The sequence below is a fragment of the Anticarsia gemmatalis genome, chromosome 10, assembly GCF_050436995.1.
Source record: "Anticarsia gemmatalis isolate Benzon Research Colony breed Stoneville strain chromosome 10, ilAntGemm2 primary, whole genome shotgun sequence".
Classification (NCBI taxonomy): Eukaryota; Metazoa; Arthropoda; class Insecta; order Lepidoptera; family Erebidae; genus Anticarsia; species Anticarsia gemmatalis.
This window is the reverse complement of record NC_134754.1, coordinates 6,301,305-6,320,774: the sequence shown is the minus strand read 5'-3', so window position 1 is coordinate 6,320,774 and position 19,470 is coordinate 6,301,305. Positions and strand designations below refer to the sequence as shown.

Below are 19,470 nucleotides of genomic sequence, written 5' to 3'. Positions count from 1 at the left end.
TTTCTTTCTCCTTTCTTTTTTGCTCTGGCAATGTTTGTTCGAATATTTTGTAATTTAGGTAGATGTGGTTGGGTTATTTTAGTTTATTAACACAAACGGTAATCAAAACATTAAATTATTTCATAACATTATTAATTTGTCTGTGAGACTGACAGATAAAGACTGATAAGATAAAATCGAATCTTGACGCAGGCAAACTCAATTAAGTGTAGTCAGCTCGCGTTAGCTTGGCAATAGAACGCATAGAAGACCGTCCACTTGTTGTACCTACTCATGATAATTTATTACGATAACGATAGTATTGTTATCTCTAACGAGGCTTAAATTAATGCTCTTGACTCTTGACATATATATATTATGAATATGAAGAGTCAAGTGCATATTAGCGCATAATGAGGCGCTTATGAAACAAGAAACTTTCTATTGTAGTGATACGGGCAAGTTTCTTAATTTTCAATTCGTGTTCTTGGGATATGTTAACGAACGAAGGCTATAGTTAATATACGTATTTAAGTTGACTAGCTTTTACCCCGATTTTGGCGATTTAGATACCTACTGATCAACACCGTTTCTCTACGAGGAAGCGCACGCACAGTAATGGCATCGTCATACAGTCCAGCCGTAGAGTCAATGTTGGAGAGCTGTCGACCCTTGTATGTCTGAAGTCTTTATTGTTTTATTAACGCGTCAGATTGATGGGAGGCTATGTGAAAGGCGATACGGAGTGTCCCTTTCTAAATAGATGTGTGGGTTAGTAACCCACACATCTATTTAGAAAGGAAGGCCTTAGTGAGGACCTATGCATCCAGAAGTAATTTTAGCATGGCCGCATGGGTACGAGCAAGACAAAAACTCTTCTTAGAAAGAGTAGATAGATAGACTTGTGATCCTGGATTTTCAACAGGTAAAGTAGCTATACCAATTTAAGTATATCATTGAAATCTGTTTAGTGGTTTAACCGTGAAGACGTAATTGTCAAGCAGACTTTAATATTTCTACAAAGTATTAGGATTGATATTCGGGACGTGCGCCTGTCTCCTCCCACTTAGATCTGCATCCAGAGTACATCTCTATCAGCTTTAGTCATCAAGTATTTTAGACCTTCGTGCATCAAGAGCGAAATATCACAAAGGATCTATTTTAGGTTTGCAGTTAGGTATGTAGGTATTTGAATGGATTATTTTGCTTAGAAATTAAATTTTCATTTCATTCGTACTCGTATGTATTTAAATAAAATATGTATGTACCTGCTTGGGTATCTAAGTATAATAAAACACTTATTGTATCTGGCTGAGGCATTTAATAACATTTATTTTTGTTTTTCAATTTTTTTTCTTAATACAACATACATAGTAATTAACAATACATAATAAATAGTCCAAAAGTATATTACGCCTACAAAATAGCGTAGTCGTTATAAGATTATCGCCATATGAGTTGCTGTACATATCCTGCGAAATGTCAAGGCAACTCCATGACACGGTTGAAAAAGTGGGAATATTCTCAGAGAGAACGAAGGGAAGATTTTATCAAGATGAACCTCTATGAAATGTGTAAAGTGGTTTACATGTAACAGAGCACGTTCGGTTATTCGTAAGAAGCGCTCGCTCGTAAGTAGGTAAGGCGTATTCTCTCGGAGGTTATTCCATTTTTCAAACAAGCTATGCGATGACAACGACCTGAGCGGCCTGCTTGCGTGAGCACGAGCGTTCTCTGCCTGCCTGTGCCTCTCGGCCGTTAGTTGATGACTATGTGTCTAGTAGACTGACGATCACATTCTGACATAAGTGTGAGTAACTGGCTTTTTATGTTCCAACGATTTCAGTTTGTGCGATTAGAGATAGTTAATGGTTTGTCTTTTTGGCAAACACAACTCTATGAGAAAATATACATATGTTAATCTCTATCTAGTGGTAATCAATCAAATATGTATCTACAAAAATAGTTGCATTTTTAAACAATAATATTCTCAAGAAGAACGGCTGATGAAATTATGGATAGTTTCGTCTCATGAAAATGGCGTAGGCAAAATTTCTATGAAAATTTTGTATGTGAAATCTATAATTGACCAAACAAAGAGCATTTAATTTATGTGTAATAATCATCCACTACAAGTGTGACATCTAAAAATATTGTTCTTCCACGGTAAATATCGTCGAAGTACTTCTCCCCATTTGAGTTATAGAGATATTTAGGTAGGTATAAGTACAGTAAGTTATGAGAAATAGATATTACAATAATATCTAATTTGAACTGAGTTCGGAAGATTTAATGAGCATCATTTTCCTTTCCAAAAAGAGACGTAGTTAACTGTTTTCAGTCGCACGATACTGCGAATCGTATAAAAGTGTCTAGAAACGATTTGTAAATGTTAGATATAAGTAGGCGTTCATTATATTTATTCGACAAGTTGTGCTCAAAGTACGTGCTTACATATATTGGAACAATTACTAGATATAAATATAATAAATAGGTGGTGAGGGGTGCGCTGAAGTAATGGCGAAGACACATGAGCGGTCGCAGTGACAGCGAGAAGCGGGCCGGCCCGCGCATCTAGTAACTACCAGTAAGTAGTACGCTTCAGCCCCGGTTACGAGTCACTATACAGAGACACTGGACTGGACAACGATTAGCATCTTCATTATTCTACATACACATACAGGGTATTTATTCATATAAAATTGACAGAAATTGAAAAAGTTCTAAAACAATATTGTTACAAAGAAACATAATCAGAAGTCGGTTTGGAAACAACGCTAGGAATGGATAATTGCAAGGTAAATTCACCTAAAATACATACAATAAATAAGGTATCCACTGAGATGTGCGCAAGCCTAAACAGTTCCTAAAGGCGCCCGTATTTAATACAGACTAACATAATTCTGACATAGGTATTATACGTACACAGTTATTAGTACATATATTAAATTAATATTAATCACATTGATAATAGGTACATAGTCTATTCTCGAAATCTTGATTTGCATCTTAACCTATAAGTATTTAAAATATCACAATAAATTGCTGTGCACATACGAAACAGGCAAATTTGAGTGCAATTAGATTAATTTTTAAAGATAATTATTTTCTGTTCTAATTAAACAAGTATACTTCAAACAACAAAAACATTTGATTTCATAAAACGTGTAATTACAATAATAATAATAATCCAGTATAGTGCCGAATAGCCTTGGGGAAGAAATTAAATTAATCAATGCTTTACCTCTAGTTCGATAGTAACTCGTAATGGAATGTAAACCGTAATCGTCGGTGGGTAACTTATGATATGCTGCTTTAATACTATTATAATTTTGTTCAGGATTCATTGGCATATATCAATAGATATTAGAATTTTGAATTTGAAATCTCGTAGCCAGCACTGTGATGTTATGTAGCTACTTCAGCAGTTACAATTTTTAGGTTTACTGATAAGTTAGTCCTAAACTTAATTAAAATTGACAAATACAACCTACACAAACGATTCAGTTATTTAGCATGTGAGTAGTAAAGGTAGGTATCTGTTTGCTTTTTAGGTCAGTTATGTTTGTATCTTGTACGTGTCCACATTTGATTAAAGTTACAGTTACGATAAAATGTTATTAAACAACTGTCTGTGTGTATTTAATATTTTTTTTACTACATATTGACTAAGTAGTGTGGCTAAGTTTGTAGATACTATGAATGTCAATTAGTTTGTGTTCACAGCATTAACTTAGACAGATAACGCAGATAGACATTATCTGTCAGGAGTCCCGGGATCACGATAAGTCTTAAGTGAGAGTGATCATCAAAGCAAATTGTCTTTCACAAGTTTATAACAAAATTTCTACGGAATTTGTAAATGTAATCGAGATATTATAAATACCGCTAAGTCTGATGGCTCAAGAACAAACGTTCTAACAGACTATAGCGGTGTTTATCCAAATTTTCGCTATAGCTGTCTATTGTGCTCTATGGAGTAGTAAATGTACAACCAAAATATTGCTTTGATGTGCCTCCTGAGTCTCACCTATAACTTATCGCTCTTGCTTAATGTTCACATCCATATTAATTTAGTTTAATACAACAATGTTAATAGTCATAATTTCTTAAATACATATCGTTACAATGTTTATTTATTTCTATCTGATAGGTATTTGCGACGAAAATGTTTAATCTAAGAACTACGTACACACATACATAATATTTATATGAGGTGCTTGAAATTATATGTCAACTGTTAATTGGTGCAATATTTACTACTTATCCTAGCAAACAACGTAGACGGACTCTCTATGTGCTACCTCATACACATAATATATATATTCTCTAAGGATTATTATATTCTTTGTCTAATATATCTACGTTATAACTTTTATAATTCTATCATCTAATTTGAATAACTAAACAATAGATCACCTACACAATGTTATTCACAAGTGATCTATTATTATCAAGTTACTTCTCCTACGCTAAAGATAATTATTTGTGGATGTGAATAATAGCATTTAGTTATTCGTATTTCGCATTTAGTGGGAAACTTAGCCAGTTTTGAGGTGATTTATTGTTTTTGATATACCTACCTACCGTCTAGATTACGCACTTGTCAGGTGTGCATACGTGTGTTCATATGACACTTGGCAAGATGTTTTGATTCGTAAATATATGTTTATTTAAATTGTAAATGAAAGCGTTTGCAATCCGATTTAAAATATTCCTTATTGTAGGTGTTCTACCATTATCTATTTTATTACGCCAATGAATCCTAGTACTTTATATATTCAGCAACGTATACTGATTTATACGTTGCTGTTATAACGTTAATTTGCTTTAAATCTCTAACAATAATAATTAACTTAACTTATACGAACTAATATTAAAGGTTAGGAACTGATCAATAACTAGAATATGTAAAAAGTCAGATGCGCCCCAGACTTGTTCGGCAGAGACAATAACAATAAAATTTCAGTCAAAATACTAATGTTATACTAATCGTACTACAAAATACCCGTAACTCATACGAACTAATAGCCATAGAAAATATTAGATAAGTGATGACATGTATACTAAATGAAATGGTGGATTATTTTATAACAAGTACACAATATAGCTGCCTCTAGTCGAGATTAATTTATGTTAAAATACATAATAATGCTCTCACATCTTAATAATTGATTTTTGAAAATAATGTACATCATTATTAACAAACCAGACAAAATAATTGATAATAATTGTACCAGCAGTGATCGTTCACCTGCACTAAACTAGTAGGAGTGAACGATCGCTTCTAGCGTTATAGGCCGACTAATTAAATTAATACAAAATAATTCATTAGGTATCTATCTATATACAACATATTTTAGATTTCTCTTATTTACTTTACAACCCTCATTATAATAAGGAATGTCGTAACTTAATATAGAGTAAATACATAAAGTGAATAAATATTTTAACAAATCGACAAACATTTACGTTTCGTCAAATGAAGAACTATTCTAAAATATTTATGTATATGTTCTACTGTCTAAACAATGTTGACTACCAGTCTCACATTTTAGTTTAATAAGTGCTAGAAGTTATGAAATACATGGAAAATAAATCAGCTGCGGAGAAGTTTAATTGGGACGAAACCAGATCGTATCAGTGCTTTCCTTCCGTCACTCGAGTTGACCGCGCACCAGCACGCGTCGATCCTGTTGTCTCGTTTACGCAGTCGGGAACCTTACACTACACTTTAAGTGGTCATGTTTTGGCATGGCTGCACCACTACTTGATATGTTTCATTACGTTCAACGCAAGTACGAGTTACTACTGGTTGCGCCCGAATATATTTCCTGGGAGTTCGCAGCATTCACTGATCGCATATAAGCACGGGGGCCGATCGATCGTATTTTTGCATGAGGTCCGTGTAGCACTGGCGGGTATTGGATCACTATAGGGTCAGGGTCCGGGAGGGGTGCCGTTCTTAGCGGCCGCGCGCCCACCGCAACAGCGCGTCGGCCAGAACATCCAAGTGGGCTTTTGTCTGCGAACAATACAAAGTGTTAGGCTTTCAATTACGTGAAAACGAGCCCAGTGTAATACTTATAACAACGTTTTTATAAATATGTTATACTATGTAGGAAATGTTAATTATGTTAGTTATCACTTAAGTTACACATCAGGCTTAGTCGTCTAAAGCTAAAATTCTCTGACCTTATTCGTGAATATACTTATATTATCACAATAGTTATTTAAGCTTTGTGATATTGTTTTATTTACTGGAAGGAGTGTAACATTTAATATATAATATCTATCTATTATAACATCACCCAAATCAGGCTTTGGAACTGAGGCTTCAGGCCAATAACCACATATCGGTGCCAATAAGCTTTCCTTCCCTTCTGCAAGTCTCTTTCAATCCTTGGATCAAGCATTTTGCTTGTTACTTATTTTGACATTTAGTTTATATAATGTAGTAAGTTTATAGAATATAGGGACCTACTTTTTTGGATAATATATAAAATACAAATATGTAAATGTGTTAATTTTATACTCAATTGAATTAAATAAGAGCAAATAAGATTACCGTTTTGTAAAACATGCACGCTTGTCTGTCTTCATCCTCGCCGCTGGGGCAGTCGATGAAGCCGTCGCAGAGGACATGGTCATCAATGCAGCGATAGCGCCCTTGTCGGTCGGGCGTCGGGCACGCGAACCGCTCCATGCCGTCCGCGGCCGGTGGACATTCTGCAACAAACTTATTGTATCAAAACCACGTTCTATGTGTTAACAATCCTTTCACAAACTTTACTTTGCCTTAACTTATTCTTTTATTTTTTTTAAGTGCCGGCGAGGCAGGCCGAGGAAACGTTGGCGTGACGATTTGGACACCTATCTGGAAGGGTGGCAAGAGATGGCTGAGGATAGAGACCGGTGGGGGAGTTTGGGGGAGACCTTTGCCAAACAATGGGACAGTATAGGTTAAAAAAAAAAAGTGTCAACTTTTAATATTTTATAATTCATTTATTTTTAAGTACGATGTTGCTTTTGTCCTGTCGCGTGCAATATTAAAATATATTGTTAGGGGCAGCGTAAATCAGTGCTGTGCCTAACATAGCGTACACTGAGCTGTAGCCTTTTGTTACATATACATGTACTAACTAGATACTAAGATAAGTTGAGTTTTATTTTGTATAACAAAAATAAATGGTTTAAATGGTTTTAAACACATCATGTCATGATATGCAACATGAACATCATGTTAAATTAGTATAATGTAATGCTTTCATAACAACTGTTTTAGCCAATGAATTTACAAAACAAGAAACAAGTAAGAGTGCATTAAACTAAAACAATGTTTATGAGTTTCTTAATATTATTAGCTTTTATCATAACTTAGTTTAAAGTGCATAATATAACCTTACTTTGAATACTGAATAATTATATCCAGTGGAGTTATTATAACGTTTATTTACTTATTCCGAATGTTACCAAAGGTTTATTAATAGAGTTAGACGTAAAAACTTAAATAATAAATGTTATTAAGAGGTCGAGTGGTCAAGAATTTTCATTTTTGAACGTATAATTAGATGTGGAACAGACAAGCGTATTTTCCCTTTTCAACTTTAATTTTGTCCCATTTTATACACAGTTTTTAATAACAATTCTGCTATAAATGTCTATCATTGACCCTTCGCTTTATTTACTTTAAAGCTCCAATAGCTCCTTCTGTTCCTACCCTCGATCAGAGTAATGACCTTCGTCTTCTACGACCAAACTTTGACTTTGTTCTTACGACTATCGCAGAGAGTTATTTTTGGGGATATAGAATATAGAATAAACTTTAATAATAGCAGATGTAGGTTTACTAAGTATTACTTGTGGAACGCCAGTTTCGACGCAGTTGATGATGTTTTCTTATTGCAACAGTGATTGACAACCTTAACAGGGAGAGAAGGCTAATGAATCAGGTAGCAGCAACATGGCACTGTGTGAAGTATGTGTGGCATTCAAATTATTTTTATATCCTTGAAGCTATCCTCTTATTTATATAAAACAGGTTATTTGTATTTACTTTTTATTATAATTTTACAAACGTATAAAGTAACTAACAAAATCAACTAAAACTTAAATCAAATCTTGCCAAGTTAGATTAAGTTTTCTATGAATCAAATTTTATTTGAGTACCTATACTTTATAGCGAGATATAGCACGATATTTATTTGACCTTTTCATAATAAACTTTATAGACTCTTAAAGGGTACATAAAACATCCACATTATTATGGTAACAAAGTACTCGAGAGAAGTCAGCGAACGCGTTTGTCGCACAATGCATGAAATATAATAGTACTCGTATCATTCATTCTTGTTTGAATTGAGTAGAGCTTTTTGCCGTCTCCCCAAGAGATTGTAAGTTTCGGTCAGTTAAGCGTACGCTGTTCTGAAAGTATGCGAGTAAAGTGGTCGCTCGGTGGGGCTACGCGGCGGTGCCAGCAGGCCACTCTATCGCGAGCGTCTATTTTTAGCGACGCCGGGGAAAGTGAGGCCCGTAGCTCGATTGCGCGCGCCCTCCATACACCTATCCTTAGCCTCTATCTATTCACTTTGTGGGGAGGCAGCGACGTCTTGTGCATTCGTAAGCAGCTATTGGTATCGTTCACGTGAACCGAGACTTTAGCTGTTGTAAAATCTTTTTATCTCTACTTCTTTATGATGATACCACGATTTTTTATACTCTCACTAATATATTATGTCAGTATGTTCTGAATATAATAACATATTTTTTTCAAATTCAGTATCTGGATAATACATGTGTAGGTAATACAGAAAAATATTATTCAAAGAAGTACAAGTCAGATCTGAACAACTCTGATGAATATTCTTGATTCATCAAATACTTTTTATTATCGTATTTTTCTCAGAAGTTGAACAAAACAGGTATTAACCATCGCCATAACCTACTTTTGTGTATTGCCAGTTACAACTTTAGTTGGTAATTTAGGCAACGACCGATTTACATAAAGTTCAATTAAACAACATTATTAAGATTACAATTTTAATATGTAGTTATTAGAAATGTGGATTATAATTTGATATTTTGTAGGTTTACTAACGAGCAACCACCCACGAGTTTTCATTGAAAAATGTGATATGTAGGCGTTGATATTTTCAGCGACTCGTATATAAATTTAATTTATTGTCAAAATACATCATACACTAACAATGCCATATACAGACAAATTTACAAAATAATAGTGCTACGTACGCGTTTATGATGTCATAGGCAAAGAGTTCTACGCCGTCGCGTAGCATGTGACGTGCTACGCAAAGGCGTAGCGCAGTAGCACACGGAATTCTTGGTCCTGTTACTTATTAAAGTGCCTATAAAATAATTACACTTGCGGTAAAATTAAATTTGCGGCGGAACGTGGTGGCCACGAATATATTATACCGTACCATTTCCCGTGGGTGTCGTGAGGTGGCTAAGGGATTATTATCAATTTTAAGGGAGCTCGACCAGCGGTGTTAACCTTTTACATATAACTATATATTAATTAACATATTATAGGGTAGACGGCAGTGACACGTTTTGATACTGAATTACTCGCTTAAAGCCGTTACCTTCGCAAAGCTTACAGAAGCGATACTGTTTTACAGCCTTACCGTCAGTATATATTTGTATGTACAATTAAACAAGGTTTGATTAACATAAAATGATCTATTAAGTATATTCGACAGCAATATTCATTATAAGAACTAAGTAAATATGAATATCTGTAAATATAGATTGAAGGCAAATCTTATTAAATAAACGAACCATAAGGTATAAATAGATCTTAGATATAGAAAAATCCGTATTTCCCCCGAGGACTAGACAAACCGGCAATGTAGGGGAACCTGTTGTACCTTGGCACTATGTGTACCTAGGCCACTGGGCTCGTTTTCAAATATTCGCGCGATACTAAATTCTACTGTTACGGTATTCGATAAGTCACTACAGACTATTCAATGTGCAGTTAGTCGCATACCGCCATTAAGCCGGTGTTTGGTGTTATCGACGCTGAAACTTTTTTGTGTGAAAAAGTAAGTATTTCTAATATATTTTGAAGTCTAATAGTTTTAAAAGTTTTCTAATAGTCACTTAACTGTTATATGCTATCGGTTCTTTGATTTTACAAGTCTCAACACAATAAAAAACTTACGAGATACTTAAATTCTAAACTATATAAAATCACCGTTTTAGTGAAGTTGGAGTAGTGTTGTACCTCGGTCACTGTCGATCAGTTGTACCTTGGCCACTGGCCAAGGTACAACCTGGATGTTATACTTTGGCCAGGAGAATGTTTTATTAAATTATTTCACATTTACGTAACAATATTCCTAATTAAATATCTTTATTATTTCAGAAATCGATGCAAAAATCACTTAAAAACATGAAATGGCCTGAAAAAGAGGAGATTAAAACCCCGCAAAAAGTTAACAAGAACAGATAAATTTATTATGTTCCAGAGATACAGAAGTACTGGGATTTCTACTAAATGCTTAAGGCTGAATAATATATCTACATTATTGATAGTGTTTTTATAATAGCTAGTCCAAATGACTGATTAAAATTTAAGAGAGATATAATAATTTATATATTATAGGTAAAGATAATCTATACTAATTATCTATACTAATATTATAAAGCTGAAGAGTTTGTTTGTTTGTTTGAACGCGCTAATCTCAGGAACTACTGGTCCGATTTGAAAAATTCTTTCAGTTTTAGATAGCCCATTTATCGAGGAAGGCTATAGGCTATATATCATCACGCTATGACCAATAGGAGCAGAGTACCAGTAAAAAATGTTACAAAAACGGGGAAAATTATGACCCATTCTTTCTTATGTGACGCAAGGGAAGTTGCGCGGGTCAGCTAGTTGTTTCAATATTTTGTTTTCCTTTGCTATGCTATATAGGTATATTGATTTGCTATATTATGTTATGTGATATCGTCGCTGCGCCTGCCAAGTTCCACATGTGTCTTTTGTGAGATTTTGGAAAACTTTTTTTTTTATTTGGGACACAATATTCTTTTTTTTTAACATCAAAATACACATATGGAGTTTGGCAGGCGCAGCGATGTAATGTAACGAAACGGTGGCCAAAGTTAGTTGTTTTTGTTTAAATATTTTGTTTGAAAAGCATAAAAAAAGCTATTTATATTATTTTAATTTTTGTCATTTTTAAATTTTGATCATTTCAGAATTTTTTAAATGTTTTGTTAAATACTGTATACTGTAATAATACTGTATACTGTAATAAATCAAATAAAATGATTTTAGTTAACAAAACTTGATAATTTGCTTAAATTACCCCCAAATTTCAATGTGGCCTAGGTACAACGTACTACTGGCCTAGGTACATAGGGTATGTTGTACCTTGGCCACATTTCCCATTTTTTTTTAAATTTAAAAATATTATATAAATATTAAATATACATTTCTGATATTTTTTTGGTGAGTACCCAAATAATTGACATTTCAAACTATGCAAATATGATTTGTGTGCTGCACGTCAAATCACAATAAAAAATATATTTCTAAAAAACCGGCCTAGGTACAACAGGTTCCCTTACTACTAGTACCCACACAATATAACACAGATGAGATAATTAACGACACTGATTTGTTAAAGTAGGAATAATATTTATAACGATAACAAAGAATCGAAACTTCAGTAATGTTTGAAAAGGGCGTATACTTCAAAGGAGGTAAATCTTTTTATTAATTTTACGGGTGAAGTGGCTAAATGTGGTGTAGGTGTTATTTAATCACACCTACCGTGTACAAAATGTATCAAATCGTCTTTCCGAAGATACGATGTTTTAATACCTCTGTTAATTAGGAATGTTCAGTTCAAGCCCTGGCACATTTTCTAGGATGTTGAATCAATTTTATTATAAAAAGGCTTGGGACACCTTACATATTAAAACTGTCTAAATTGGCCTCTACGTGTTGGCTTCGGCCCCTCGCCCGTCTCTAAAAAGTCCGGGACTCTACAGTCCCGAGATGATAAACAAACTATTTCTTCAAAACAAAATATTAGGATTAATATACCTGCTTAATTAATTGTATCTGGATTACCCTACGAGAGCCCAATTATCTTATTTGTTATGTAGTAATGTTGTCTACATCATATCTATATGTTTAATGTGAATGGGCAGTAGTACGAATGAGTACAGATTATAAATAGAACCAAGGACTAAACAAGAAAGTAATAACATTGACGGATCACCACAGATAAGGAAAATAATTATTTACGATCTATCCAATAGTTACAATAGTAGGTACCTACTTCAGTTTCATCACAGTATCGTAAACGTCATGTAAACAGAGGCTTAAGGCTCATTATACATAAACATTGTCAACTCTACAAACTAATAAATTCATTTTTTTTAACTACAATTAGAAACACCTAACTCAAAATGTGTGGCTTACTAAGTGGTGGGATGTATATTAGCTAATTTCAGAAAAAAAAACGATTTAATGATTGTCTTCAAAAATATTCACAGCTTGTTTCACAGCGTGTGAACAACTGCCAAATAAGCAACCTGCTAGAACTGACTGCAAATGTATAGGAACAACTGTCAAAATTACAGCTAATAAGCTATCTAATACTTATACATTACTGATGAAACGGCGTGAGTAACATACTTTATCAGACAGAGTAATACAGAAGCTATTATTTATAAAGCGGAAGTAGTGCGCTGCCGCTGGTGTCAGCTAGCTCTTTCATAAAAAGGTGAAATCTCGTAAGTGTCATTTTATGAAATAGTAGACAGTAGTTCTGTAAGAAGGGTACTTGAGCGCGACTGTAAAAGCGAAGTTACGTGCTCGAGTGAAGTCAGCATCAAGAATTCAGAGCGATGGCGGATACAAGGACGACTCTTGGGTTATAATCTGTCCTTTAAGACCTCGCACTTTTAAATATTTGTCACTTGAAACGCACTTTATAGTTTAAATATAGATCTGAAGGTTCTCTCACCTTGCTTTACTGAGGTGCCTGCGATTTAATACCTTTTATTCTTTTCTTTTATAATGTAATATCTTACTCTGCGGGTTCCAGGTAAAAGTAGATTTTTAGACTTGTTATAGGATCCGGCTGACATTCGTACTTCATTTTACTTGTCTTTATAAGATTATTGTTTAGAATGAAATAATATCAAGATTACTCTGGTAAACTTGTTAGCACAGAGTGAGTAGGTGGTTATATCTAAATAGTTATATTAATAGTTATACAGATTTGAATGTTCACACGCAAATATATTTTTTATGTTATATTTTTTGTTCACCCAAAATGTGACTGTGGGAAAATTATGATGTTAAACCATTATGAGAAATTGCCCAAATCTTCACCGTGTATCATTAATATATGATAATGTGTTTTTGCCACGATTCGTCGGTCGTATTAAACCCCTAAAAGAAAAATTGGTAGCACCAATGAAGATAGATTTAAGAAACCAACAAGGTTAGAATTACCATTAACAGATGCATAATAAGTATGACATATTGTTAACATGGGAAATGGCAGAGGCGAAAAACGATGCTTCGATCTTTATACAGCTTCTTACATTCGAAACCTTTTTCATTATGCACATTCATGCATTTCCTATAGACTCCTGCCGATTGTGAATACTGTATACGATATCCCCGTATTTTTATAAAGAACCCGTATACTTTGTGCGTTGATTCCTCCGATAGGTTTTTTCATACCTTAGAATTTAGTTAGCATGTGAATCTTTCATTAAATTAATGACAAATATTCTTAGAATATTTCCTTTTTATCATAGTCACTATAATTTGAAAGTTTGTTTTTTTTTTTTTTTCATTTAGTCAGTAGTTCTTCCATAAACAATTCAAAGTTGCACGGCACATACAAGAAGCGCATCGATTTCAAATTCATTGTTAACTTACGTAGTAAAAGAAGCCTACGTGTTCGATTTGAATCGTGAATTCACAGTGAAATATTCAATTGCTCACTACTTAGATCTCAAAGCCTTTGGTTAGCACAAACGTAAAACAACTTGAATGACTGATGATAAAATGTGCAGAGTTATATTAAACAAATATTCATAAGTAATAATTGATGAAGCAGTGTTGTTATCAAGGTGAAGCCACTCAACCGGCCCAGCCTGAATAAACAGACAGTTCGTTTATTAGTTTACCTGTGTGTGAAACAACATGATTAATATCGATGAAGCGCCAATTCACAGCGGGTGTAAGCCTGCGGCTAAGGCTTTGACTGACGATCTTAAAGGTCGTACAGTCAAATCCTACTGAATTGAACTATTGTGGGTATTGAAATCATTGTTGGCACAACATATACAATTAATATGTAAATGCCTATTGAGTTCATTAGACGAGGCAAACGCAAAATTAACTGGCATTGTTTAGTGAATCGTTTACGTGTGTGGTATTATGTACGGTGTAACTATATTGTTAAAGTTATAAAAGAAAGTTCTCACGTTTTGGCACTTTTTAGTGAAAATGAACAAGAAGTTATGCTCTATTTACATAGGAATATTTAGTAGTCTAGTTTCTCACATTAAGGAGTAAAGTAAGTTATAAAAAATGTGTGGCGATATCCGTCTTTAAGTTATAGTTATTTATGATCTGAGCATTGATTAACCGTTAGCCGTCGAGACACCGAAGCTAAGTATACATCACATAAAACGCTTACTTATACAAAGTGACAACGATTACCGCCAAGTTCGTACATACGTCAAAGACGTGGGCGTTATCCCGTATTACTCATGATAGTGATCGCGAGATCGTGTACGCAGCAGACATTTTGGCGTCGTCTACGTCATCGGTCGTTACCACGCTATCAAATGACTTTCATTCTTACACAGACCATACAAATGTCCGAAGCACATTTAGTTGTGACTAGGCTTTATTTGTGGTGGTTTATTTGCTAATATAATAGCCTAGTGTCTAGTCAAAAGCTTAGCTATCTACTGTCAGAGGTGACGAAAGCATCCAGAGTTCGCCAGCTTTGTTTGACGTCATAAATTGTTCTCGCCGCAATTACTGCTCAACTTTTATATTTTTCAAAGATCGAATAGTTTGAAATAAAATATACTATGTCGGTGCTGTGTATTTATTACTTACACAACAAAATGCGAAACCATTTTCAGTATTCCGCACAAGTTAGCACCAGGAATCACGTGCTATAACTCGGATTTAAAGCTTTAGTCTCGGACTTCGGCGGGATTCAAGTTAAACTTCTTAGTAGTGACCGGTTTCATTTTATTTGTTTTCAGCACTAAAACGAAACCACTTCAACAAATTAATATCCGTTTGTTTTTAAAAGAAAGTGTGATTCAATATAGTTTCATGAATTCAGTGCGTATTTATAGATTATGCTAACGTACTCAATGTTCTGTTGCCACTCATTGTGAAATATTTGTGTAATGATTTGTTTACTACACCTTGAAAACATAGGATGTCTATTTATATATAAAATTATGTACGCTATTGATTGTTTTCGATTTAATCCAAATAATGATATCTAATTATACATATTATTATACATCGCGATCATAATGTTATGTTATAAATATTGTACTATTATGGCGCAGTAGTGTCCATCTATATTGTTGAGAGAAAACTACCATTTTTCACTCTAAAATTCGTATCTTTAAGTTTTAAGTCGATTGACAAAGACACGAAAATCCAGCTTAGCAAGTACTTTTAAAACATTCGCGGGTAACAAGCAGGTGTTATGGCGTGTGAGATACTTATTTAGTAGGTATAAATATGAGTACAAATGACGGTTAGCTATTGCTGTATAATAAAATAAAAATAAATTAATTATTCGTAGTATCTTAAATCGTTATTTTTTCCTAAATAATCGGGTATATATTATTCATATACATCTCTGCTCTAGTACGATGTTAAGCGTACATCGAAGAGTCATAACTTAATTTATATGCTTCCGTTTCAGTAGAGCAAAAAAAGAAGCTCTAAAGCTGCCATTAATAACTTAAAATTGTACAAGGCAATAGCGTAGGTGGCAATATCTGTTCCGTGTAGCGAGAAAGTGCACGTGGGTTGTCCTTCCATATGATAACATGACTCAACTGCAACTACGCAATTTTATTTAAATCTCATACTGAACTATCCGTGATATAATATTTGATTCGGCGTAAAGGTAAAGTAATGTGACCTACAACTAGCCTCAAAGTTAGAAACTTACTAAGTATTGTTTGGTGTCAAATAATATAATTTCTTAAGTCCGTTAGTTTTTATTGTGGATCATTCTTCAGGTGTTAGATGTATCTATCTATGTTGTCACGGTTTTTTCTTAGACTTATTCTGATAAACATTTTTAAGAGTCACTCGCAATAATAGTAAATGTTCAATGCAATGCTTGACAGGTGTATATGATACCAGTAGCATGTTATGTCTCATCCAGTGAGAAGAGCTAGCAAACTTTGGTTTAGATTTTTTGGGTTCAAAAAAATAATACAAATCATGATGTGATACACAATGTAATATCAATCAATAACTGTTGTCACAGGTCGAGCAATAGTCCACTCTCAGGTCACAGAAATATTCAAACAAACGAGTTGATTATTTATTAGTTAAGTTTTAATTTTATCGTGCATCAATAAACTTAATTTTATCTTGAAAAGTGATGCCACTCTAACCCCTCCATGTATAAATACGAGCATTTTTTAAATTCGGTGAATCCTACTTTGTATTCTACTTATGAACAATATGAACATTATAGAATTGTCTATTTCATAACGAAATAAAGTAATTTAATTTCTTAATAAGTGTGTTTATTTAGAAGTTCTACTTATAACAAATTTCGAGGCACACTTTTATCTAGTAAACCGTAATATTTATCTCTTAATTTGTATTCCACTTTCCTTCTAGTCTCAACTTATATAAGATAAAGGAGAAAGGATTACTTGTAGCGGACCAGGATTCGCCGGGTTATACGAGGCTTCACGTAATTGATCCCATGTTAACCAAGTACTCGAACAAACCATAACTTTTACTACTAGACTTACTTGGCCGTACCGCAATAAGTGGATAGCTTAAAGTTAAAGGCTTTTGAATTTTGATAAAATATATAATATTTGAGCTGCCTCTGCGGTCCGAAGACTGAATGGTATAAGGTGCAACATAAGGAGTTATAAATTCCTATAAAAAGATTTCTGAGATAATTTAGGCACTGGATCGAATAACCATTTGTAATTACATATATACCCAGTGGATTTCTTAAGTCATGCGTAAATTATGTAAAGCTTATTTATTTTAAGTTTATTTTAATAAAAATATATTGGCAAAATATTATACGAAATTTTATATTTGTATTCTTACAAAGCAAGTTTATGTTACTATTATAAGCTTGAAAACGTATTACAGCTTTATAGTAGTTGAGTTATGATCAAGAGTTACTATTCGAATGGGTGGGCGTCGAGCGGAGGTTGCAGGCCCATTAATCATACTACGATACTTTATTGCTTCAATGGGGTGCCGATATAGGTCCGTTCAAAATAGCTCAATGGGGCGAGTGCGAGCCTTCTACGCGCCGCCCGCCGCGCGCCTTTCTCAGACTGTTGTAATGTTTTTGTATTGTATTCACCAGGTCAATTCAGAATTGGCAACCTTTTCTCTTATTTTATTATTATGTAGGCATTTTATAGGTCGCATCGTACGCTGATTAATTGCCTTCTTAACTTAAAGGAAAATCAAGCCTTTGTACATTGTAATGTACATTTACGAATTGAATTACAAAGTTTGATATCTCTAGGGGCGGACCTTAGGCGTTCTGCGGACTAGAAACTTAGGGTATGTGTAGCTGAGTCAAACATGACTAAGAAGAACGTGGGTAGGTGAGCACACCGCCTGCAGCATGCAACACACTTCGACGCCTTTAGTATGAATAGTTCGTAGTTTTACTTAAAATTAATTACGTTTTAAATAACTACATTATGCACGTGCCGAAGTATGAAGACTGTTTCTATGTTATTTTCCGAAGACAGTAATTGAGTGTACCATACTTCAAATAGTCATGTTACTATAGGTCCGTTTTAAGAACAATATATTATGTATAACGCGAGATACATACATCAATGAAGTTATTTATGCCGCCTTCAGAATAAGATACCTACAGGAAATTGGTTTCGTCACCACCTACACAGTGTAGCAGCTTGTTACTGAAAGAAAATTCGTGTCATGATTAGGAAATTGAAATATGAGATGATTTTGGATGACATCATTTCGTTTCTGTTTTCATTTAATTTATTTGTTTCATCTATTTTAATCACATGTAAGTACCCGAAGGTCTGCGTATATAAGGGTGCAGTTAGATAAGGTGTTCGAAACACCATCGATCGACGAGCGTCGTACTAAATTATGTAGCTTCCTTACAACCACTTGGGGATATTTATACCAGCATCGATGAGCGGGTTGAAGGGTCATGTTAAAAACAGAAAGGTCAGCCTTATTTTATTACTCCCCGCGGTTGACATCTGTTACAAACTGTTCAAGTGTTCACGTTGCTTGTATCACACCGTGGTGTTACGTAAATTTCATCAATTATGGTAATTGCTTAAGTAAGTATTACTGTCAAATTAATAACACGCTTTTTAAAACAAGTACGCCCAAATATTTGGACTTTTCTAGAGTTTCTAGTGCAAAATTGTTGATGACAAACAAAGTTAAGAATATCTTATCAATTCTAAATTTAAACAAGGCAAACAGAAGTCAAAATTAGAATTGTTAACACCAAAATAACTTTTATAAATAGCAATATTTGTATATCATTACGACACCAATCATATAAAGTACGTTACTTTAACATTTTGCCAATTTCTTAGTAAGGTACGTATTTGTATCCTAAAATAAAACGCCTATTTTAGATTTCTTGCCTCGCATTGTTATTTCCTACCGTTTCGAACTTAAATAACTAATTCGATAATGGTTTCAATATCGAAGAGGGTCTCGTGCGTCACTGGCAAAAAAATCAATGGTTTCGAATGTATTCATTACGGTCTACCACTCATTATAACAATGTCTGGTGGAATGTTTTTGGTATCTATACTTATAATAAATCTGTAGAGAGGTCAATTCTGTACATTGAATATATTTAAAAAAAAACCAATGGGGGATGTTTAGTAACGGATACTGATACCGAATCTGCAATTTATAATTTTCTTTTCTGTCTGTCTGTCTGTCTGTCCTCCGTCTGTATGTGACGCTATCACGTAAAAACTACCGGATAGAATGCACTGAAATTTGGTATATGCATAGATTAAGTAGTGGAGCAGTTTCTAGGATACTTTTTATAGCATAAAATTTCAAAAAAATTTAGAAAATTGAAAAATATACGTAGAAATCGTTTGAACCTGCGTTTCCCTATAGAGACCATAGATGGCGTTACAATCCATTTCACAACATTCGCATAAAGTTAACGCGGCGCCTGCCGTATCGATACCTGTTGTTCGCAC

General features: G+C 34.0%; 1 protein-coding gene across 1 annotated transcript in view; it reads right to left on the bottom strand.

Moving 5' to 3' along the window:
• Nucleotides 1-5,683: 5,683 nt before the first annotated feature.
• Nucleotides 5,684-19,470, bottom strand: part of jeb (low-density lipoprotein receptor domain-containing jelly belly protein) — a 72,852-nt gene continuing 59,065 nt past the window's right edge. The window contains exons 3-4 of the mRNA XM_076119349.1: nt 6,548-6,708; nt 5,684-6,004 (exon numbers count right to left, since the gene is read on the bottom strand). Coding sequence (XP_075975464.1) covers nt 5,945-6,004; nt 6,548-6,708 — 221 coding nt within the window. The 3' untranslated portion in view covers nt 5,684-5,944. The remainder of the gene's footprint in view (nt 6,005-6,547; nt 6,709-19,470) is intronic.